We start from the raw sequence: 26,304 nt of genomic DNA on the forward strand, positions 1-26,304 counted from the left end.
TCATGGTCTGACAGACCAGGGATAATATCATAATCAACTACTAATCAAGATCTGTTGGTTAAGAAGAGATCTAATGTGTTGTTTAATCTAGTTGGCTTTTTAATGATTTGATCTAAACATAGGTTGTGTAAAGTTTCTATGAAAAGCTCATTTATGTCCTTAAGATTTTGGTGTTTATCTTTGGTTAGTGTTTTCCAATTTATATCAGGTAGGTTGAAATCACCCATAATCCAAAAAAACTGCATTTTTATTTGTCTCTTTAAGTGTAGTAATCTGATTACATAGTTCCTGCATGTATTCTAAACTTGTCTTGCAGACAAGTAGTTGACATAGAAAAGTTTCTATTAGACAACTGGTTGACAGTGAAAACATGTCTTTTAAATGTTGTAGTTGAGAACAAAGAAACTGAATGCGAACTCTATAATTTGGATAATGAAGCATAAAAACAATTTTCTTCAAATTTTATTTATTGCTTTTTTGTTTTTATTGCTGTTGTAAATGAATAATTTGAAACATTCGAAAAAATTTTTTTTCAAAATAAATAAAATTCACTAACTAAGGAAGAAACATACTGATCTGTGCTTGAAGATAGTGAAGAAGTCCTGTTCTATATTGGAGACCTGTGAAACTATTACAAGTAGTTAGCAGACCGACTAGAAAGGAATTAGTTTTTCTGTCCTATTGTTCACGGAGTATAGCAGCGGCCATCCTTTCATTTCCTGCCCTTTCCGGCATTATGGGTACTGTCCTACTTAGCCTAGAGCCTCCTACGTGTTTCCGCTTTCAATGGCCCAATCTTAGGTAATTAAAACTTGTCTGGAAGTGACCGCTCTCATTGTGGTCATTGATTGGATCTCCTTACGGACAAAGAAAAAACTTTCCGACTCCCTTTTAGCCACAGACAAGAGGGAAAGATTCATGAATTTCAATGAGGTGCTGCTGTCGTGTCCGAAGGGGAAGAGTCCACAATGGAGAGAGGATAACAGTCTTTTTAGTGTCTTCATTTCGATTGTACAGAACGACCAGTGTTACATTCCTAGTCAAAATTGAAGTGCAGGCAGGTAGTAGTGTAACTAGTGTAAGTATGTGCATACGCCTAAACATAAACTATTTGAACATTGGATGTAGACATGAAAACAGCAGTAAACAACGCAAGATGACGTAAACTGGTAACAAGCAAAACAACATTAAATTAAACAAAACACCAACACCAAACACATGGAAACATAGTAACAAAAGAAGAACAGTAACAAACACAACAGCTTCAAACAAAACAATAACATAAAAAAAAACTCGGAAAGAAATAAAATATCTACAAACAAAACAGCATTTATACAAACAAGCACAGTTCCAAACAAAAGACGAACAAACAAAAGACTTCCAAAACATCAACAAATAAGACAGCAACAATCCAAACTGTTACAAACCCCGCCCCCCAAAAAAAAACAAACAAACAAACAAACAATTGCAATGAATACGGAATTGAGAAGGTCAACACAATACGAATACAAAGACGACATTGTTCTTATCTTTTCTTATCTTATATAATACAATACAAAGTAACAGTCACTAAGTACAGGTAAGACTTTTAAAAGAAATAAAAATAAAGTTGATATCAATTACAACATTTAATCATAAGCTGTTATTTTTGGGGAAATGGGGAGGGGGGCAAGTTGAAAACCAAACAAAAGTTGTAAAATATAATATTAGACTAATAGTCAAGTGAATCAGAAATAATGTGATAAACATAATTGGTTACGTCTAATTTTTAATTACAAAGCTTGCGAGCATATTTGAATACAATCTTCCTCCCTGTCTGTCTGTCTGTCTGTCTGTGTGTCCTTCAAATTTTTTTTTACAGGTTTTCTCCCACTTCGCATTCTCGAATCAAGATGAAACTTATATTGTACTTGATATCGACGACAACACATCATTCAAGTTAAAAAAAAAAGAATTGGATAATTAAAGAGTGTCAACTAAGTTATTTTTATAAGGAAAAAAAAGAAATCTATTTTACAGTATTGAGAGAATGGTAGGAATTGAGCGGTTCTTTCCTTTATATACGCTTGCATTTTTATATTTGTTTACATTTTGCTTGTTAATTATTTGTTTAGCTGTCAGTAGATATAGTTCATATGATCATGATATAAAATTGACCAGAGAATGCGACTGCTGTGCTATATGTAACAAAGAAATTGCAAATTAGGGGGCAACAACTCTGTCGCAACTTTGTGTATCGACCCATTGATTCACTTTTCATTTCTTTTTTATTACGAAAATGTAGATTTTATTCTTTTTTTCTGCATTACCAGATTTAAATAAAAGAAAAATTATACAAAATTGTAGTCTACTATTTAGATCAATAGCAAGGCATGTCCCACTATAGGTGAACTGAAAAAATTTGTGAGAGAGGGCCATGTAGAAATAGATTGCCACAGATATTAAAAAGTGACAATGGCTCTAAATAGGACACATCAAAGAAAAAAAAATTAAACCACCAATGTCGCAAGGTAGTCACTTGTTTGGAATCCGCAAAGAAAGAGGAAAGTAGGCAGGTCTTAACAAACCTGGAAAAGGTCAGTCATCAGCGTAGCTGAGGATAATGGAACGACATGGGATCAGATGAAGAAAGCAGCTCAGAACCAAGCTCCGTGGAGAGGCGTGGTTGAAGCCTCGGGGGGTACACATGATCGTGTAGGCCTAAGTAAAAATTTAGATTTTTTGTAAATTGGAATACGTTTTATGTTAAAAATAACAGAAAAACTTTTTAATAACAATGTTGGTACCAGCGTAGTACAGTAGTACCCGGCGATGCAACCAACCTATATTCAAGTTATCGACGTCCTAGTCTTTCCAGCTGGCCCAGTCTTTACACATTTCATAATTATATATTTGTTAAACAGCACACTTAATCGCTCATTATCGGTGGTGGGACGGTGCAGCGGAGGATAGGCCTAATGCATACCCAACTTTTGAAACAATTCAACTTTCCGCGCCATGTCCAGATCTTCGTCGGTGCTGGGGCCTGCGCTGTAATCGATAGGCTGTAAGACGCTTGAAGTGGGTGAGACAACGGGGGGACAAGGATAGCATCTTTTTGAGTGTGTGGGAGGGGGGGAGCACAATGGTGCAGACGAAAAGCCACGTGCAAGTGATGGTTGCGTCTGAGCGCTCAATACATTATGAATATTTTAATAGCAACAGCATGTACAGAGATGAGCTTCTAGAGATACTACGCTGGCTTTGAGGCCTTTAAAATTTGCGTCTGTCTCTTCTTTCTGTTCTTGATAGAATAGGCTTTAGGAAAGCCTCTAAATCACAGCGATGTACAGGTAAAAGTTTGTATCCTCTGCTGGAAATATTTCTTGTTTCGTTTCGTTCAATGACAATTTTGTACCAAACTTTATGACCTAAACGTCCTCATGCATATGTTCTGAAATATGATTTCTCAAACTGATGCCACAAAATATGATTTCTGAATCTGATGTTCTGAACTATGATATATAAAACAGTGGTCCTGAAATGTGATTTCCAAACTGATGTCACGAAATATGATTCACAATCTTATATCCTAAAAAAAACACACTTGTTATGAAATTCTTTTTTCTTAAACTCATGAGGGAGACACAATGATTAGGTTAAAGCCTGGAGATAGGTGTTTAAAATTTGTCTAATTAATTTCAAATTCCGAAATTTATCCTGAACATTAAATAAAGGTTATCTCTTTTAAGTTCCTAGAACAAATTATAAGAAAAAACAAGGTTACAAAGACAGTTTGTGTAAAAACACAAATTCGAAATCGGCCCCCGAAGTGGTCCATCCAGGCAGATAAAAGGGCAGGTTTCAATATTTTCAGAAAGAATATCAGAATGAAATTTTATCAAAGAAAATGACAGAGAAGAATGGAGAAAGAATGTTGACAGATCATGTGTGGTGCCCCAACGGTCAAGCAGACCAAGGGATAGATAAAAGTAAGTTTGAAGTTAGTTGTGAATCTGGCCTAACTGAGGTCACATAATAGTTTCATCAATATGGGGATTTTATGACAGTATTTTTTTTATTTATTAAAACCCCAATGTATTTTGCGTTTTTAGTATGTGTTACTAGTTTACCATGAATAAGATAAGTGGAGTTTAATTGGTTTTAGTTTTTTTGTTACTCTTTATAACTGACATTTTTCTAGGCGTAAATATATGCTCCAATTTTATTCCCATTTCTATTTGTAAAATTTCTGTATCTTAAATTGTTTTTATTGTTCTATATATTATGCAATAACCTGCAAATGATCTGACTTTTGTTCCTGAACTAAAGCAATTTAATAAATATTTTTTTTTTTTTAATGATAGTAGTGGACCTAAGACTGTTCTTCTATTTGCGCCCTGTCTGTCTGTCTGTCTAGTAACAATTTTGTACTCGTTATTTCTTCTACACCCATTTTCGGATCAAATTTAAACTGAACACAGCAAGTTCGACTAGTTTTACTCCGTAAATACTGAAAGATATTTATAGCAAGTTCAGAGATATAGAAGGAAATAAACACAAATGTATGAACCAACTATAAAACAAACAATGTGTTGATGCCAGTGACACTGACTTGAATCAAATCTGCCAGGATAGACTGCCATCGAGATAAAGAACAAATTAAAGAAGACCGTGGCTGCAGACAATTTACTTACTTTTGGACTCACGATTGACCCCTGGTATGGATTTAGGGGTGCTTTCTTGACCGATGGTGGACAGAAATGTGTCCCAAGGGTTTCATTTCTATTCCTTTTTTATTCTTCCGTCCAGCTTTTTCTTTGAATTAGAACATAGAACATGGAAATACTTTTTCCTATAGCTCTTTGAAAGATTCATTTAGTGGAAAGGTCATTTGTTCCCCAGCAAATGTTTGAGTCTCGCTTGTTATTTCTACGCTGTTGTAACTCCTGGCAAAGGCTATATGTCTATCAATGATTAAAACACTAGGATTTTATAAATAAGAGACAATACACATTTAATAAGACTATTAAAGTAAACTTTAAATAATATTGTAACAAAACAATCACATGCTAAATTAGGACTGCCACAGCCAACTACAGAACTGTTCATAACTGAAGTCCCTACCAAATTAAATCTCATGTCGAGTAGAAACATTTTCCCAAGGACCATAACTCCACGTTAACAAACAAATCAATGAAATCAAAACAAACAAGCAAAATATATTTTTTTAATTCCTTTAAAAAAACTAAAAAAAAAACCTACAAAAAAAAGCATTTCAAAGGGGAATAATTTATCACTTACAACTAAAGCTTTCAATACTGTAGAAGTTATTTTCTTTATTCGATATCAAACAAAATAGTTAATTTCCAATAATTATTGACAAATTGGTTAATTGCTTAATTGATTCATGCTCTATTAGGTACACTACATAACTATTTAAAGTTTGAACACTTGGGTGTGGGAGAAATAGCGTGTACAATTATGTAGGCGGACCAAACCCAACATATTCGACTATATCTGTGAAAACAGAAGGATTAATTTCCCTTGTTGAGATCAAACAAAATAATTAACTACCAGTAATTGACTAATTGGGTGTAATTTTTTTAAATAATTCGTGACTTGTCAATACCAATGTCTCCTAATGGATGCCGGTGAAAAAAGGTGTACACACTTTTTACTAGACAAACAGAGTTGTATCAGCTTTGTAAAAATGCATCGAATACTACTCTTGGACCTAACAGTACTTTGTTTAGTGTGCATCAGCACATCAACCCCCACCTCCACATCCTCCCCCTCCCCAATCCAATAGCCTTCCGCTCTCAGCTCATATTAGTTTGAAATAAAAACTGCGACTTGTTAATTACTCGATAGGCCTTTCTCTTATAGACACGGCAAAAACAAAGTGACATTGTACAAATTCTGGCGTCATGCATTCCTAAGGTCTAGAAGAAATGTGTGTTTAGAAATGAAACGGAAGCTTCTAATTGAGTTCATCTAGTGTGTACAACTAGATTTAGTGAACATATAGGACTCAAAACTAATAGTCGAGGAAAGCTTTTTCATTTCTTGAATTAATATTACCAGTTTGATTTAACAAACATAATTGTGTCATTCTATATTGTGTTTTGGATTGGAGACGCTATTCCTATAAGATTTATTCATTAAAATATTTGGAAACGTTATCGCCTGTAGCCTTGCTTTGTTCTGTGCTTTGTTTAAATTTTGAAGTCTTGTTGTTACATATAAGGTGAGGGAAACAATACAATTGAACGTTGTTATAGTAGAATAGAATACGACAGTATTAAGCACAAAAGTTGAAGTTAGAGCTGAGTTTCAATGGCGGCCTTACGCTACAACGTGTAGGCATGAGGTCAAAACAAATGGTTTATTAAGTCAATGTCTTCAGGACCCGCTCCTAGAAGGTTTGCACACAGTTTGAAGAGATTGAATTGTCTCTTCCGGATAGAAGCGTGTAAGAGAGGGAGAGAACTACTTGATAGAGAGATTGAGAGAGAGAGATTGAGAGAGAGAGATTGAGAGAGAGAGGCATTGAGAGATATTGAGAGAGATTGAAAGAGAAAGAGATTAATAGAGAGAGATTGAAAGAGAAAGAGATTAAGAGAGAGAGAGATAGATAAGGAAATATTCGGAGAAAGAGTGTGATTGAGGGAGAGATTGAAATGGGGAAAGAAAAAGAGAGATAGAGAGGGGGGTATAGATATAGAGAAGTAGAAGGGTGGAGAGAAAAATGAAGAAAAAGAGAATGAGTTAAAGATATTGAGAGAGGGGGTAGATAGAGTTTAAGAGAGATGGAGAGAAACGGAGAGAGATGGAGAGAGACGGAGAAAAAAAATAGATTTAGAAACCAAAGAATATGTCAATGATTTATATTAATAATCATGACATTAATTTTGTAGGATGCTTGTAGGTATTTCTCTCATAGGCTTACCATTCATAAGTAGAGTAACACTAGTGACAACAATGGCCGGAACTACATGAGAAATGTACAAACGTTATGACCACTTGGAGAACGTACATAAAATATCAAGTTTATTTAACGTTATATCAATCCATGATTAGATCAGGCTAATGAATCTAATACGTTTCGCTTTCAACCAAGCGTGTTACATCACATGAAGTCCATTACTTTAACTTACAAACTTCAGCTAAACCTTCACTTGTTTCTTCACTAGCACATTCCAACTATAACCACTGTAGACTGTTCAACTCAGAATTCTCTAACTAACGACTTCTCTAGACTACAAACTTGTCACTAACTCAAATTCTCCAACTAGTTACTAAAACTCTCGATCTCTTCTAAGACCTTTCTTCCGGTCCTACCCAACTCATGTTCACTATTTACATTTTCACGCTCTGTAGTCACACAAATTCACTTAAGTACAATAAGATATAAAAATTGAACTATTTAGACTATGAGAGAGAAATAAAGAGGGGGGGGGGGATATTTTGGATAGAGAGTTGGAGAAATAGACAGAATGAAGGAGAGAGAGAGAGAGAGAGAGTGAGAGAGTACTAAGAAAAAGTAACGAAACTATCTGGTGTTTGCAATAAACAGAAATCGATCTAAAACGAAATCTCTTCAGCCCATTTGATTTTATCAATCTGGTGAGTCGCAAGGCTAAGCCTTTCTATTTCACTCAGCCAAGAAAAGAGGCAGCCAGGCGCCAGGGAGTGAAGCAAAGATTCATTCGCCTGCAACGCCTCATTGATATTTCATTACACCAGGGGGCGCTGCTCATTTGTAAAGTTGCTTTCTATGTTTCATTTTCACTTTCAGCCACCGCAACGAAACTTTTATTGCACAGTGCGCTATTTGCAGTGCGAAAAAAAAAGCTTAAGATTGAAATAAGCCAGAAAAAAAGTTTGGAAATTTAAGCAAGAAAATGTTATTTTTCTATTTTTAAAAAATTAAACGTGATATCGGATAGCGTTTAAATCTACATCACTTCAGTTATATATTGTAGCTATCAGGCTCTCTCTTCTTGCACTCTGGGCTGTAGATTCGTTGAATGATAAAAGCATGGCTAGCGCACCTTACAAGTACATTAAGGTAGGCTGGAGTAACAATCGAGGAAAAAGAAAAACCAGACTAGAATATCGATAAAACTTCATGTGAGTGTTTAGAGCTACCCCCCCCCCCCCCCCCCCCCCCCCAAAAAAAAAGCACAAATCTACACTAGTAACAATAATAACATCAAGCTTTAAATCCATCTTAATCCTAGGGTGAAAATTTGTTGAGTGTTCATAACATTCGAATATCACTTGAATAGCTACCGAAGCCTGGCCATATATTTGTGGCCGATGACCGTGTTTTAATTGGCGTCTCTTCTAGATACTAGTCCAAGATGTGAGATTTGAGGAGAGAGGATTTTTAAAATGTAAACTATTCAATATTGAGGTGGCCTTGGGCTTATAGAGTTTGCGTGTAAAAATAAAAGAAATACATAGACAATATAATAATAATAATAAGGCTTGTCTTCGAGTCTGAAGATTAGTGAGGAACGCCTCCAATATAATGATAGAAAAATAAAAGATAACGTAACACTGTAACAATTACCTCATACTTTGAGCAAGGTAAAGAGAAGACAAAGTAACACTGTAACAATTACCTCATACTTTGAGCAAGGTAAAGAGAAGACAAAGTAACACTGTAACAATTACCTCATACTTTGAGCAAGGTATAGCGAAGACAAGTGTTTCACTCGGGTCTCGTCTCTCCAAGAAAATAACACTATTGAAACACAGCTAGCTGTAGAAAAGGTTATTGATATTGACAGTGTTTAAGATCTAAACCCATTGCAATCACCAATCAGGTGGGGGCACACAATAAAGAGCTAACTAAAAGTGTTAGAGGATAACAGTGCCACCAAAATGTTCGCTCCAAAGTCACATTTGGTCCGGCGTTCTCTGCAAAGGGCAGTATATATCAGCACACGCACATATACTCTGTTATTATGTTATTCAATATTTTAAAAATGCAATTCAAGTCTTTTAACTATCGAGAGCTATTAGGAAGTGATCTCTGTGTGAAACAAAAGTTGTACATCGTTATCCAACAAACAAATATATTCTGTTGCGTCAGTTAAGAACAGTTATTCTGTTACAACAGCGATGTTCTTAAAATGAAAACATTCAGAAATTATATAGCGATATTGAAAATTTAGACTTAGTATCCTCTGTATATATAATTCTCTACATCGCCCAACCATGCGGGCCTGGGAGAGGGATGGGGGAGAGAGATATCTGTTAGCGATTATTTAAAAAAAAAAATCGAAAATTCCCCTAGTCGAGTGCTAGGTCACAAATTAAAAGCTGTTGAGCTTATTGTCACGCTTGAAAGATAGCAGAGTAAGTGAGCATGCCGGGAAATACTTAAAAAGTACACCAGAACCTACAAATAGTAGAACAATTGATGTGAAGTTAGCATAGAGACTGGCACTAAACCTGAGCTTCTACCCTGGTAGGGAGTGGTAGCTGTCCTGTTGAAGGAGAGAAAGCAACAGAGTCAAAGCTTATCGCAATGATACAGACTTAATGTAGTTTTGATGTACAGCGATCAAAAGAAAAAATAGTGTAATTGTTGCTATAATCGTATTTAAAATTGCAGGTTCAAGACAACAATGTCTAATCAATCTAAATGCGTTTAGTAATGAGGGAGTCATTTTGAATAAAACACATATGCAACTCGAGCAGACTATTGGACTTGCCATGAGTGAGAGTGGAGAGAGAGAAGAAAGAAATAGAGAGAGAGAGAGTCAGCTTAAGTAAGGTTGTTACTGCCGGAAGTGGTAAGGGATATAAACACTTCACTACCTATAAAATGCTTCCGATGGTATGCATCTCAAATAGCCTCTGACCAGTCTAACTCCTGGCCTTCACCTGTAGCTCAGATAATTTGTCAGCGTAACTGTTTTCACTAAAAGGAGAAGGGACAAAGGTGAGTAACTGGACCCCAAATCACTAAGCTTCGGACAGGAGGGCTTTAGCCTTGGCTGGCCAGAGGCTATTAAGCAACGAATTCCAACTGCTGCTGCCTTGAAGCTACGTCTAAACATGGGGAAGGGCTTCAGTAGTCAACGTTGTGGAGCCAGCAACCTGCTGGAATGTACACAGTGCTACACTCTGGCTGCTGCCTTGAAGCTACATCTAAACTGGGGAAGTGCTTCAGTAGTCAACGTTGTGGAGCCAGCAACCTGCTGGAATGTACACAGTGCTACACTCTGGCTGCTGACACCAAACTGTATACATAGCTGCGTGGAGAGGGGGAACCACTGTTGGCGACATCGTTCCGATCATAGCTAATGCCCAGGCTTTATCTCATTTCTAGGAGATGATCAATCGTCGTCTGGCGACTGAATGGGGTCATAGACTAGATGATATAGTCTTGCTTGACTATACATCGCGGCTTAGCGAAGCCAATCGTTAGAGAAGGCCTTAACACTTACCTGTAACGTCACAACCTTTAGGCAGTTTAGATCAATAGCTCGAAGCTACGTCATACAGAAAAAGCCGCAGATGATAACTCAGATTTCATATAACTGATTATTAAGTTTAGATCTATCTTGTTTTGTTTTGTTTTTGTAATGCGTGTGTATAAACTTTTAGAGCTCAAAGAGTTAAGAAACAATCATTCTGTAAAACAATCACTCTATAGAACAATCAGTCTATAAAACAATCAGTCTACAAAACAATCAGTCTATAAAACAATCAGTCTACAAAACAATCAGTCTATAAAACAATCAGTCTATAAAACAATCAATCTATAAAACAATCAGTCTACAAAACAATCAGTCTATAAAACAATCAGTCTGTTAAGTTCTAATCAAGTTGCAATGAACCTCGCCAGGTCGAAATCTAGAATTCTTCATTGCATTCTATTATGTATCACCCTCGCTAGAATTCACACATGATGAAGAAAAATAAAGGGGGTGGGGGAGTTGGACTGCCCCAGGCTGAACGACTTCTGCTTCAATTTTGCATACGGTAGGGTTTGTGGGGAGGAGGGATAGTGAATGCGTAAGACAGACGTTGCAATCTAAATTAACCTGTTTAATTAATCACGTGACCTGTCTAATTAGCGTTAACACACGAACAACTGACCTAGAGTAAGTATAATTGGAGCCATCGAGAGAAAGAAACGTTATATTATATTACTTTCTCAAGCAAAGAATAGCTATAGACCTTTCAAAAGTGTTTTAATTAGATCTACTTGAATTTAAAAAAAATGGCCGATATTGCTACTCGCTTATCATCTCTAGGCAATACATTAATTGGGGTTCAAAATACGTTGTTCCTATATATTCTATGAATTAGTCCTACGTAGTGGCGTAGCGACGAATTAGCCAAGTAGATCTATTATCTTTGAATTAGATCTTAAGTTAGAAATAGATCTAGACTAATCTAGAGTTAAATATTGACTTCGTTAGAGTTCGTTCTGCGCGTGCGTGGAGGCTTTGCTCTGCGCATGCGTGACCTTTTTTGTTAGATGTACGCGGCTCAAGAATGGAACTATTAAAATGTATGTCAACACGGCTTCGCTGCTATAGCGAACGAATGTATGAAAAATGCTTTAGAAAAACAAATTTGAATGTTAATTTAATTAAAATATGAAATGAATGGACTATAATTAGTATGTTCATGTGTTAAAGTATAAAACTATCTTTGCGAAGAGAAGTTCTATCATCTTAAGAGTTGAATTAGAGTTGTGAGACCTAGAAATAGAGAGATGTATAACAGTTCGGTCTTGTCTAATGAAAGAATGTACGTCAGGGCTTCTAAATTCGCAGATATAAGAAACGAATTTATGTAAAAATGCTTTTGAAACACAAATTTGAAGGTTAATTTTATTAAATAATGAAATCAATAGACTATATTGTGAAATTTTCATGTCTCAAAAAAAACCCAGAGTTTTCCATGTGTTGCTGATAGTAATTTGTATCCAAAGTGTCCAATTTCTATGATAATCGTTAAAGCTGTTTTCGAGATCCGTGTCTACTCACCCACCTTTTTGAGCCCATGAAGAATTTGCAAGCTTATAAGAGGAATTAATAAACACGCTTAAATTTCAAACTAAATTGTGTTTTCGGGAAGACAACTGCTGGGTTCGCATTAATTTAAATACGCTGTAAATATGTGATCAAGCTGTTAGCGAAAACAATAGCGATTTTGTAACAACTTCATTCAATCTCTGTCTCAGTTTCTAGTTGCTTCCCTTGTCTAGAAGGGAAGACAAATCTATTTGATGTTTGAATGTGTTTTTTTTTTGTCCTTGGTTATTTCACGTCTGAAATTTTCAATACAACTGGTACTTAAAGAAACACACAGATGAGTGCTTGATCACTAGGTTGCTTGATTGATTGATTGATTGAGTGAGTGAGTGAGTGAGTAAAAAATAAAGCAACAGGAGTTAAGAGAAAATGAAAGGACACGGCATGGTTAGAGAGACGGACTGTAAGACAGAGTGACGGACTGATAGACTATTGAAAGAACACAACCAGACGATGAAATAGAGAGAGGGACTGTAAGACAGAGTGACGGACGGATAGACTATTGGAAGAACAGAAACCAGACGATGAAATAGAGAGACGGACTGATAGACTATTGGAAGAACACAAACCAGACGATGAAATAGAGAGACGGCCTGATAGACTATTGGAAGAACAGAAACCAGACGATGAAATAGAGAGACGGACTGATAGACTATTGGAAGAACAGAAACCAGACGATGAAATAGAGAGACGGACTGATAGACTATTGGAAGAACACAAACCAGACGATGAAATAGAGAGACGGACTGATAGACTATTGGAAGAACAGAAACCAGACGATGAAATAGAGAGACGGACTGATAGACTATTGGAAGAACACAAACCAGACGATGGAATAGAGAGACGGACTGATAGACTATTGGAAGAACAGAAACCAGACGATGAAATAGAGAGACGGACTGATAGACTATTGGAAGAACAGAAACCAGACGATGAAATAGAGAGACGGACTGATAGACCATTGGAAGAACACAAACCAGACGATGAAATAGAGAGACGGACTGATAGACTATTGGAAGAACAGAAACCAGACGATGAAATAGAGAGACGGACTGATAGGCTATTGGAAGAACAGAAACCAGACGATGGAATAGAGAGACGTTCTGGTAGACGGACACGTGAATACAACCCTCCCCCCCCCCCAACACACACACCAAATGAACCAATAATAACCTAGCGAGACATCTAAACCACGTGACCGTTAACATACCAACCTTATCATTACGGTGTATTTATAAGATAAGTTAGTGTTTTGTTTTATCAATACGGCGCTACGTGGCAATCTTAACAAGATATCCTTCACTTTAGATGGAGAGAGATAAGGAGAGAGAGAGAGAGAGAAAGAGAGAGAGAGAGAGTGAAATAGGGATAAGGAGAGAGATAAAGAGAGAGAGAGAGATAAGGAGAGAGATAAGGAGAAAAAATATAAGGAGAGAGAAAAGAGAGAGAGATAGGAAGAGAGAGATAAGAGAAAAGGAGAGATAAGGAGAGAGTGTTTAAAAGCTAGAGAGATAAGGAGAGAGAGAGATAAGGAGAGAGAGAGATAAGGAGAGAGAGATAAGGAGAGAGAGATAAGGAGAGAGAGATAAGGAGAGAGATAAGGAAAGAGAGATAAGGAAAGAGAGATAAGGAGAAAAAGAGAAGGAGAGAGAGAAGGAGAGACAGTGAGATAAGGAGAGAGAGAGAAGGACAGTGAGAGATAAGGAGAGAGAGAGCGATAAGGAGAGAGAGATAAGGAGACAGAGATAAGGAGAGAGAGATAAGGAGAGAGAGATAAGGAGAGAGAGATAAGGAGAGAGAGATAAGGAGAGAGAGATAAGGAGAGAGAGAGAGAGATAAGGAGAGAGAGATAAGGAGAGAGAGATAAGGAGAGAGAGATAAGGAGAGAGAGAGAGAGATAAGGAGAGAGAGAGAGAGATAAGGAGAGAGAGATAAGGAGAGAGAGAGAGAGATAAGGAGAGAGAGATAAAAGATAGAGAAAATGAAAAGAGAAAGAAAGAGGGAGAAAGAGAAAGTGAAAGAGAGATTGAGAGAGAACGACAAAAAGAAAGGGACAAGGGGAGAGAAAAGAGATAGAAAAGGAGATATTAAGAAAAAATAAAGAGTAAGAGAAAGAGAAAGTGAGCGAGAGACAGAGAGAAAGAAAGAGAAAAAAAGGAGAGGAAAAAGGGGAGAGAAAAGGAGAGAAGGAGAGAGAAAAAAATGAAAGAGAGTAAAAGAAGAGAAAAATGAAAGGGAGACGGGAAAAAAAGAGAGTGAAGAAAAGGAGAGTGCCGAGAGAGAGAGAGAGAGAGAGAGGAGGAAGGAGTAAGCAAGACAGGCTTACTTTTGCTTTGTCTACTCCACTCCAACCCGTGGGGCAAGTTAAATATCTCTAATTGCCTGGGATAAAAGCTTTGTACAATTAGATAGTAGATGTTATCACAAAGTACCGATAATTGTTACCATTCTATTTTTATAATAGAAGCCATCTAATTATCTACCAATTAGATCTCTAGTCAATTTTCTCCCTTTTTTTAAAAAATTTCCCCGTAGCAAGCGCCCTTAAAACTAGAAACCCTATTTGTTAATATATGTTTTATTTTATAATAAAATATTTCCTCTTGAATTATTGCGTTTAGTTTATGGCAAAGGGCAAGTTGAAGTTCTCGTTTCTTGATACCAGTCCTATTCAAAGATGTTCTATCTATCTATCTAGTTTAGAATCATTGAAGAAATGTCCATTAGTTGGGAGTATTGATTGTAACTATGGCGTGTCAGGTGTTGTTAGGAAGAAAAAAAAAACAATTACAACACACACACACACAAAGAACTATGCTTTTGATTTTCAATATGTATTCATGCGCAACCAGAAGTGCAGATGCGGTGGCGCACTGTGTGATGGGGTGTTAATTTTGAAAGGCTGTTGGATTAAAACCTCATTAGTGCTCGCTGTTTTCTCTCAAAGCTACCCAGGCTGTGGTGACCGAGGAAGCTATGGAGCCTGCCCATCATTCTGTGGGATAGAATGCAATACAGTATCTACCTGTCAGGTTACATAAAAGATGAAGTTCGAGTATAATTGAGAATTCCATTATATCAATTTTAGAAAGACACAATGAACACAATTCTGTTGAAATGCATGCTATCTATCTCCATTACTCATTCATTCAAAATAAATGTTTAAAAAAATGGACTATGGTTTGGAAATTGGCTACATTTTAAATTAAGGCTTTTGTTTTATTTTATTTTATCCGCTTGAATAGTGTCTGAAATATCAAAGCCCTGAAAGCATTCAAATTGATAATTAATTGATGGAGAAAAAAAAGTTCGAATCTTATTTCAAAGTAGGAGTTCAATGAAGACTCTACAGTCTAGTGCGTGATTGAAAATAGAATTCTTACTGGATTCACGTTGCGATTACGAGAAACCTGCAAACCAACGTTAGAGAAACAGTTTGTCCTCAGCAACTGTCTACATTTAATACGTTTATTAATTTTGGGGACTTTGCCATTACAAAGTGAACGAGATTTGGAGGAATTTCAGGAGCTAAGCTACCAAATTCACTATGTTTGTTAAGTTTTAGTAAATAATATTCACCTTTCAGACCTTGTCTTTTATGGGGCAGATGATGTAAAGGTTATCTGTTTCTGAGGCCCACGGTTATCGAGAGTGTCATGTGGCCAGCACAACGACCAACCGCCTTTACTTTTCCCCAACTAATGTCAGGTACCCATTAGATCTAGGTGGACTCATAGGCGCCCTGAAGATCCTGAAAGTAAAAATCCCATTCTTTACCAGGATTCAAACCCGGGACCCTCGGTTCGGAACGCAAGCGAGTTACCATTAAAGGCTACAACGAGCGAGTGGACCTATGTCACAATTTTATTTTCTGAGTTGTTGAAAACATTTATTTGGAATAACAAAATAGACTGTCTAAAGTTTAGGGTCTCTGACGGCTACGTCCTCGCTGAGTCCAACATTCTATATTGTTGGTTTGGTTGTTTCTTTCTTTGGTTGTTTCTTTCTTTGGTTGTTTCTTTGTTTGGTTGTTTCTTTCTTTGGTTGTTTCTTTGTTTGGTTGTTTCTTTGTTTGGTTGTTTCTTTCTTTGGTTGTTTCTTTCTTTGGTTGTTTCTTTGTTTGGTTGTTTCTTTGTTTGGTTGTTTCTTTGTTTGGTTGTTTCTTTCTTTGGTTGTTTCTTTGTTTGGTTGTTTCTTTGTTTGGTTGTTTCTTTGTTTGGTTGTTTCTTTGTTTGGTTGTTTCTTTCTTTGGTTGTTTCTTTGTTTGGTTGTTTCTTTCTTTGGTTGTTTCTTTGTTTGGTTGTTTCTTTCTTTGGTTGTTTCTTTGTTTGGTTGTTTCTTTGTTTGGTTGTTTCTTTGTTTGGTTGTTTCTTTCTTTGGTTGTTTCTTTGTTTGGTTGTTTCTTTCTTTGGTTGTTTCTTTGTTTGGTTGTTTCTTTCTTTGGTTGTTTCTTTGTTTGGTTGTTTCTTTCTTTGGTTGTTTCTTTGTTTGGTTGTTTCTTTCTTTGGTTGTTTCTTTGTTTGGTTGTTTCTTTCTTTGGTTGTTGTTGTTTTTTTTTGTTTGTTTAGTTGGTTTTTTGTTCGTTTGATTGGTAGGTATCTTGGTTGCTTGTTTGTTGGCTTGTTTGTTGGCTTGTTTGTTGGCTTGTTTGTTGGCTTGTTTGTTGGCTTGTTTGTTGGCTTGTTTGTTGGCTTGTTTGTTGGCTTGTTTGTTGGCTTGTTTGTTGGCTTGTTTGTTGGCTTGTTTGTTGGCTTGTTTGTTGGCTTGTTTGTTGGCTTGTTTGTTGCTTGTTTGTTGGCTTGTTTGTTGGCTTGTTTGTTGGCTTGTTTGTTGGCTTGTTTGTTGGCTTGTTTGTTGCTTGTTTGTTGGCTTGTTTGTTGGCTTGTTTGTTGGCTTGTTTTTTTTTTAATTGGTTGTTTCTTTTACATGTTTCGCGGCCGTCCCTTCAGTATACAAGATTATTACATCCTGACCCTAATCTCCCGATGGATAGCGCCAGACAGGTTTTGAATTGGAGACCATTCAGTCAAGAGCGCATACCACGTGACAAGGCAGACATTTAATATACATGTGTAATAGTGACCTTAAACAATTCTGGGTGTATTTATTCACATTCTCAATGGACGTTAATAATTAGATACTAGAAATGAATAAAAAAATAAAAGCATTCAGCTAAAATAAAAAAATGAAAGTAAGTTTATTAATGGCCGACTAATTCGAATCATTTACATAGTAGAACACGCGTGTTATGAAGCGTAGGATATCAATGCCACGATGTGAAGGTCCTAATATTTGGCAGGGCTGGAAGCTAATAAATATATCGATCTCGTAATATCTCGTCCGAAGAACGCTGTCACTGGGTGTCGCCTTCTCTCTCACGTAAATCTCGACATAAATAACCAAATCATATCAAATAACTTGAATTTAGAGCACTGGACCTAGGTGAAGTTCACAAAGCTAACAGATCTAATGCAGTTGAAAAATCTAAAAGATCTAATGCAGCTGATCAATCTAAAAGATCTAATTCAGCTGATCAATCTAAAACATCTAATGCATTTGATAAATCTAAAAGATCAAATGCAGTTGATCAATCTAAAAGATCCAGTGCAGTTGATCAATCTAAAAGATCTAATGCAGTTGATCAATCTAAAAGACCGAATGCATATGATCAATCTAAAAAACCCAGAACAGTTGATCAATCTAAAAGATCAAATGCAGTTGATCAATCTAAAAGACCCAGTGCAGTTGATCAATCTAAAAGATCTAATGCAGTTGATCAATCTAAAAGACCGAATGCATATGATCAATCTAAAAAACCCAGAACAGTTGATCAATCTAAAAGACCTAATGCAGTTGATCAATCTAAAAGACCTAATGCAGTTGATCAATCTAAAAGACCGAATGCAGTTGATCAATCTAAAAGATCTAATGCAGTTGATCAATCTAAAAGACCCAGTACAGCTGATAAATCTAAAAGACCTAATGCAGTAGATCAATCTAAAAGATCTAATGCAGTTGATCAATCTAAAAGATCTAATGCAGTTGATCAATCTAAAAGACCTAATGCAGTTGATCAATCTATAAGTTCTAATGCAGTTGATGAATCTAAAAGCTCTTTGCTAAGTCACATGTGTGTACAACTTGGCTACAAGCTATTGGTCTTCACTGCTCACAGGACGTCTATAATGAATGGTCTCAGTTTACAGCTATTGAATGGGAATACTATGGAATACAAGGGAATCCTAAGGATCACATACAATAGAAGGCACTACAAATGAGAAAATCAGAAATAAAAAAAAAACGTATCATGGCAGTTAACCTGCGATGACCTTCCGACATCTGTAAAAACAAACAAAATAAAAATGCACAAATAAAACTGCATGACCATATCACGAGTTCGCAATGACCTTTCTACAGGGAACAGTACCATGGGAAGACAACATCAAAGAATGGACGGGCCTGTCATTGAAAGAGGTTCTATCCAAGTAAATGGACAGAGAGGACTCAAGAAAGACGGTCGACAAATCTTGCGTGCTGCCTAACGTTCCAACAGACTACAGGAGAGGGGAAGTTGAATAAAGGCCATGTTTTACTATATATTTATGACAAAACTTCTATTAATTCACTATGTCCTTCTGGGGGAAAATATTGTACACGATATATCTCCCACTTTCCAATCTAGAATCAAGTTGGACCTTTGCACAGTTATTCATTCTTAATGACAACACATGAATCAATTAAAAAAAAAAGTAAATTTAATAGTTGTAATTAATTGATTTATATTGAGACAGTAGTGCCTGTTAAGCTAAGGGGGGGGGGATAAGACATGTGTAGAGAATTAGGTCGATCGCTATCATTTTTAAACAAACAAAAAATTATAACCTTCTAGTTTTGTGAGTATTTGGATAGCTCAGTAGCTAACAAGTTGACCTTCCATCGTGGAGGCTCGAGTTATAATACAGACTCGAGCAACTTTTTTTTTTTCTTAATTTGTTTTGTGGAACGACAGGACGGAAACCTTGCCCCAGATACCCCCCCCCCCCACTGGTTGGACCAGAGCGCGCATGTGTATAATCATGAATTCTTTATAGTCATGAAAGTTGAGTTCAAAGAAAAACTAAAAAAATATCTTATCTTATATGATACAGACGTTACTTCAACTATGTCCTATCGCACTAATTTATCATTATTACACTCTAGATCTACTTCAGTGTAATGATCTGATTGATTAAAAATGATTGTTATTGATGCAATTTCATTCAATCTGAGCAAGAATTAAAAAGATTATACTTAACTTTGTTTTTTTATAAGTCTTTATAATTCATACAAATAAAAAATGTTTTAATGTAATCAGCGTTAGAAAAAAAATAAAAGAGGACCGGGGGGGGGGGGAGAGAATATACAGAGAGAGGCAGATAATAAAAGAGAAAGGAGGGCAAAGACGAAGACAGACATTGAGCCTTATAGATAGATAGATAGATAGATAGATAGATAGATAGATAGATAGATAGATAGATAGATAGATAGATAGATAGATAGATAGATAGTTAGATAGATAGATAGATAGATAGATAGATAGATAGATAGATAGTTAGATAGATAGATAGATAGATAGATAGATAGATAGATAGATAGATAGATAGATAGATAGATAGATAGATAGATAGATAGATAGATAGATAAATAAAATATAGTTCTAATAATAAAGAACTCGAAGCCTCGTTCAAATTTATAAACATAAAAAAACACACCTCCCAAAAAAAAAAAAATTCTAGAATTCACTTCCCCTGTTATAACAAGCTTACGAGAAATAGCACAATTAAGTAGAGAAAAAAAAAATGTCATTGATATTTTTCAGCGTCCACTTCTGCTATCCCACAACCTGATCATGTTTTCATAGCCTTGAATATCGTCTGCATTATGGAGAGGCATGCTGGGAGCAGCATTTCAGTGGGTGCAACGCAATACATGTCTAGCAGAAAAGACTGGCTTTGTTAAGCACTTGTAAAAACATCCACTCCAAGACAAGACTAAGAGCTTTTCAATACAGCGCTAGAACTATCATTGTTAATCTGTACTCATTCATTATATGAAACATTTCACAAGTAGTCTGACTTCACAGTCAAGAATTAAATTACATCATTGAATATTTACAAAAAAAAAAAAAAAACTAAAAACAAAACAAAAACAAATAAAAAAATAGAAATTGTATCACCTTATAGAAAAATCGAATAGTATTTTATGTATAAAATACAGACAAATCAAAATACGTTGGTTGTCCTTGTTTATGCAGATGTAGGGGCGCGGTGGCTGAGTGGTTAAGCACTTGGCTTCCGAACCTGGGATCCTGGGTTCGAATCTCTGTGAAACAGGGTCCACCCAACTCTAATCGGTACCTGATTTAAGTTGAGGAAAGTAAAGGCGCTTGGTCGTTGTGGTGGCCACAAAACACCCGGCTCGCTAACAGAAGGAACAGATGACCTTAACATCATCTGCGTATAGATCGCAAGGTCTGAAAGGGGAACTTTTTAAAATCTAGATGTAATCAAACGAAACCTCAAAGCAATGGGCATCAATGTTTACTCTTATCTTATAAAATACAGACGTTCCTTCAAAGCAAAAGAAAATGACGTCCATGTGTGAATATTGTCATGTGTTTTAATTAGCTCTAGGTACTAAGGAGCACTTGTAAGAATATGTTCAAGCATATGAAATAAGAGACATGCATGGAAAGATTATAGCCGCCACATAGCTCTAGACCGCACTAAGTGGAGAGATGGTGATGAAGAAAGCTTCAGACGGCGAAAAAACAATGGCCTGATGGAGAAGAAAAGCAAGCAGGTGGTTATTCCTCTACCAAACCAAATGCCACATGTGCTGCATATGGACGGGAATGTCTGTCCAGAATAGGTGCTCATTAGAGTTGGGTGGACTAATTATAATGATATTTAATAAAAATGGGGACAACAACCCATGGGAATCTTCGGGGCATTGCATGCAACCATAAGTTGGAGGGCCGCATCAGTGTCCTGCCACCTCACATGAGGACTGCTCAGTTGGCGCTGCTAAGGGAATTTACAGTGAATTTCGTTTAACTGATTTCCATTCTTGCAGTCCATGAGAATGCCTTTTATATCATGATAAAATAATATTTAATTAATATTGTTGAAACTGAATATCATTCATACCTGTGAGTTTATCCTTTTACTGTTTGTATTGAATCTGGAATGTCCTTGTTAAATACTTGGTTGAAATATGAAGAGGTTTCTAGTGACTTTTGTCATGCAATGTAGCGCGGTACATTTGACAAAAAAAAGTTGTAATTTTTAAATGAATTGTGCTTAAATTCCCTTCACAATATTTTATTATAATGATAAGATCTTTAACACTTTGAAATACAAAATTTCTTCTTTTATTTTTCTAGAAACAAATCTCTCTCCGTCTCTGGGACTGATTTTTAATATCTTAGATAAACAGCGGCTATCTACGGGAAGGAGAGTGGGGGGCAGCAGGAGGGGCCAAACATTTCCTGCGCGCTCATCTCCCTTCCCAAGAGACGTGAATATTTCATCACGAGTGCTCTGCTCCTTGTCTCGCCGAGCTGAATCCTTTCTGCTTTCTTCCAGCGGGTTTTCGGTTCGTAAACGTGTACCCAACCTTGGCATGTTTCCCCAGTGCCGCTACAGGCAGTCTCAAGTTATATTGGTATTCAAAAGACTTGAAAAAGACATAACTGGGCAAAAGTTTTAATTATCTGTATTTACAACTGGGATTTTATCTCTATATTGAGGTCATTTGACACTAATGAACTGGTTAAATTAATCTATTCAGCAAATCTAAACGCTGCTTGTTGTGCCGTCTTACGGTTTGCAGGTTTTTTTCAGTACGTGGTCAAAAGGTTACGAACTCGCTCCTTGTTGACAGATCACATGATTCACTGCATTCAAAATAGATCATTAAGAAGTAGGCCCGACCTGCTAAAAATTATTTAGATTATTTTGCCAAATGAACGCTCGTAATTATGCTGTTATGTTTTCGTAGCGACTTAAGTCTCAACATTGTTTGTTCATAAAAGCGCTAGATAAAATAATTTAGTATTATTGAGTATCCAATTTAAGAAGAAATCATAGAAAATATAGAATCATAGTCACTGGTAAAACTATTACGAATAATATACCAGTATTCAGGCTTTTAACTGGAGAAAATAAGACATTCCTGGCCATGATATTCACGAAAATCCCGAAATTTAAAATCTCATTCTTCACAAAGATTCGAACCCAGGACGATAACCACTCAGCCACCGCGCCCCCTTGAACATAAAATAGAAATTGATTTTTGTTAAAATTAAATATATATATATATAATTTCACTAGATCTAGATTCCGATTATTTTATCCACTAGCTATATTCAGAGATTTGAATCATGACTTAAATTAAAAAACATTTAACTCAGAAATATCATTTTAAGTCAACGATAACACTTTTCAGTCAAGCGCACGCCAATACCATTTTTTATTCCCCTAGACAAAAGTTAATTGCTACTATTGTCCTTTAAAAAATACACTTCACACAATACACTCACTCATTAAGGTGGCTTTTATTTTTACACATGTGCGCTTTGCGCTTTGTGACAAAGGAGGCTTTAGCTCTGGACCCTGGGCAAGTATCATATGGAAAGGTTTGGGGAACTAAACTAACAATCACCATCGGGAGATTTCGAGATAAAAAATAGAGATGCCTGGAAAGGCTGCTTTAGTACTGAGTAACAAGCAAGTCTTGGTTGGTGGGCAATGTTCAGAACTAAAAAGAAAACACGCCACGACGTATATCTGTTTCTAAGGGGCTCCTCTGGTAGAGAAGAAGATGTGGTAGAGGCCCCAAGTTAATTTATATAATGGACAGACGGTGGCAAAAATATCACCCCATTACACCATCCCGAAGCCCCCTTTGGCTCAGAACCTTTGGCTGTTGCTTATTTCGGAACCTCCGAGGCCGTTTCGATGTCTTTTTTTTAGTAAATATTTTTACCTTTTTATCTACATATACATAAGTCTATGTATTGTATTTCTAGCCATTCAGTTACAAGAAGCAGGCGTAGGATGGTAGCAGAGTTCATGCAACTTGACAATAACTGGGATCTAGTTAGCAACGTAACCATTGGTTGCGTCTGCGGCAGTCAATCAGTTAGTGATTAGAGATCGTGAGGTGATCAGACTGTAGATACGGTACCAGACACAATGCTCACAAAACTTTATCAAACGTTAGGAGAGTAAGATTACACTCCCCTCTCTCCTGCTTTAAATGATTATGACAACTTTAAATTAAATTTTTTAAACTATTAATATTACAACTCTTAGTTTAGTGCTTAAGATCGTCAAAAAAAATGTATCGCTTTAGTATTATTAAATCTTGTATTATTGTAAAATGTTTGACATATTTCTGATGTATCTTCAGACTTGAAGTTAATTTACTTTCTACTACAAACCTCCCGCAGGACGACGGGGGGTGGCAGCGGGCAGGGTATGAACGCAGGACAAACCAGCGCGCATACCGCACGACCAGACCTACATTTTATATTCTGGCAGTGTGACATCCTATTGCTTAATTTTAAACATTAGTAATATTAGGGATTTTGTAGTTAATATAGTGTGAACTGCTTTGTTTAAAATTAAATATTGAAACAAGATATCCTAGTGATTTAAATAAAACGAAGAGATGAAAGCGGGTGATAGCTTTTTCTAAAATTCATATATCAAAAAATTAAATAAAAAGGGGAACGACCTGAATTTAAAGTCAATGTTAAGACCTCTCCAAGCCGACACCGTACCACTGTGGTAGCGAAGTGTTTATGTAAATAGAAGGTTTTATAGATATATATTGTAAGCTACAATAGTTAATACTTTAAGGTTTATAAACTTATGAAGAAACTAACATTGAAGCAATGTCGTAATCAGTCCAATCGAATTTCATTTGTGTCAACCTCTCTGAAGTACTATTGAGATTTGTGGCTACAGCTTATTATTTGTAAGTGGGGTTCGAGGCGAAGCATTTTCAGGCATTCTTCACTGCAGTAACGCATTCTCCTGACATCTACAGCTTATTATTCATCAGTGAGGTTCGGGGCGAAGCATTTTCAGGCATTCTTCACTGCAGTAACGCATTCTCCTGACATCTACAGCTTATTATTCATCAGTGAGGTTCGGGGCGAAGCATTTTCAGGCATTCTTCACTGCAGTAACGCATTCTCCTGACATCTACAGCTTATTATTCATCAGTGAGGTTCGGGGTGAAGCATTTTCAGGCATTCTTCACTGCAGTAACGCATTCTCCTGACCTACAGCTCATTATTCATTCTATTATAAAGGACCTTTTGAAAAATGAATTTATAGTCCCTTAATACATTGCAAATAAAACCGATTTGTTCCTTGAAAAGATAAGATACCCCACATATTTAGATTAATGCTTTGAGGATCGCCGCCGAAAAAAAAATTGTTCGATAAATAATATTCAATAAAACTCGAGCATAAATTGTGAGTTATAGTCCTAAATTTATTTAACTAGAAAAATATGAGATGGAGTAAAGGTTGGAAAAAGTCGACTAGGAAAAGATTATCTGGCTTTTGAACTCATCTCAACCGTGACTGTTATATTGAAAAATTTCGTTTGAATTATAACTTTTCCAAAGCAAAGTCTTTCTTAAAATATTTATGATAAATTCATGTAAAATTACAAAAATTCTGTCTGGAAAGGGGAAGGGCGGTAAAATGAAAACGATTAATCCTCGCTCCTTTTTATAATTTCTGTTAATGATTGCATTTTGCATTAAAGAATAGGGGTGGGGTGACTCGATATAAGAATTTACTTTATAGCATATATAAATGATATTAGTGACAGATTTGTTAAATTTTGTAATTTCTTACTATAATACAAAAATAAAAAGTATTGGTTTGTCCGATGGGGGGAAGGTGATTGCATGGCTGCCTAGTCGTGCGGTTTGTGCGCTGGACTGTCGTTCGGATTTATCGACGGTCGAGGGTTCAAACCCTGCCAGCTCCCATCCCCCGTCGTCCAGCGGGAGGTTTGGACTAGGAAGTAAACTATCTTCAACTCTGAAGGAACATCCGAAACATGTAAAACATTTTTTTACAGCATGTATCGCACTTCCACTTGTTTATATTATATAGATATTCGACTAATTTTGTTCACATACTATGATTTCTTCATTAAAGTAGGATCGCCCCCCCCCCACTCAAAGTGTTTAGATGGGAAGAGCAGTAGAGGTATTCGCTCCTCCCCTTCCAGTCGGCCAACAGGTGAACGACATAATATAAAGACCAGTTAAAATACCTATAACAAGTGTTAATCATATAGATATTTAATTGATTCTGTTAGCAAGCTGTGATTTCTACAAATAAATAGGACCGCCCCCCCCCACTCGAAAGTTTATGGTGGGGGGTGGAGGCGGATTGATGCCATCGCCCCCTCCCGACCCTACCAAATCGGCCAAAATACTAGAAGGGGGTGGCGAAATAATCTAAAAATAGGTTGAAATATAAATATTTAGTATATATTATTAACATAAGTAATAAATTCGTATACAAATTGTGTGAATTCTATACTAAAATTCGTCCGCCCCCCCCCTGGGGTCGGCCGAGTGGGGGGGAGGGCGGTAGGTGCGAATCCGCCAGTAAACTCATTTTCACACTCTACTTTTCATTTCGTGACAAAATAAAAATAATGTGAAGGGAACATTCTCCATATTTAACAGTAATAACAAAATAACATATCCGGCTAGTTTAATATAAAAAACAACAACAAAAATTGTCAGGCGTAGAGAATAGAGACAAAAGATTTGAAAAAGAAATAGAAATAATAAGAGAATAAAAAAGAGAGAGCCAGAGAGAGAGAGAGAGAGAGAGAGAGAGATGAAAACAGAGAGGAATAAAGAGAGCCTGTTGTCATAAGGTCGGCGAGTTTTGTTCTTGTTATTTAAAAAAAACAACGTTGGAATGTTTGGGTCTAAAGTTGCCCTGTTTCCTTATCATTATATCAACACTCATTGCCATCAATGAAAATAAAACAATGCCGCCAAACTTTGGAGTGCTGTTTGTACTGAGCCCAAGTCCAATTTGTCACAGATTTGTCACAGATATGTAGTAATCCATGGCCCTAAAAGAAAAACCTCTATCTCATGTGACCTCAGAAAATAGTCGAACAGAATAATCTCTTTTCTAGATAGCGCATGCGACCCAAT

The 26,304-nt window shown here is 36.4% G+C and overlaps 2 protein-coding genes across 2 annotated transcripts in view; one reads left to right on the plus strand and one right to left on the minus strand.

The window, feature by feature from the left end:
• The window catches only part of LOC106052237 (uncharacterized), a 131,692-nt gene extending 110,185 nt beyond the window's left edge, over nt 1-21,507 (minus strand). Inside the window, exon 1 of the mRNA XM_056038186.1 lies at nt 21,239-21,507. The gene's annotated coding sequence lies outside the window, so the exon portion shown is untranslated. The remainder of the gene's footprint in view (nt 1-21,238) is intronic.
• Nucleotides 17,520-18,041, plus strand: LOC129927820 (uncharacterized). Its single transcript, XM_056039335.1, has one exon. It carries the CDS (start codon nt 17,520-17,522, stop codon nt 18,039-18,041), a length of 522 nt encoding a protein of 173 aa, XP_055895310.1.
• Nucleotides 21,508-26,304: the final 4,797 nt, after the last annotated feature.

Source organism: Biomphalaria glabrata, chromosome 8, assembly GCF_947242115.1.
Source record: "Biomphalaria glabrata chromosome 8, xgBioGlab47.1, whole genome shotgun sequence".
Classification (NCBI taxonomy): domain Eukaryota; kingdom Metazoa; phylum Mollusca; class Gastropoda; family Planorbidae; genus Biomphalaria; species Biomphalaria glabrata.

Bases quoted from the DNA above. Each gene is read 5' to 3' on its own strand.
- LOC129927820 (XM_056039335.1), top strand. From the start codon at position 17,520: ATGCAGTTGAAAAATCTAAAAGATCTAATGCAGCTGATCAATCTAAAA.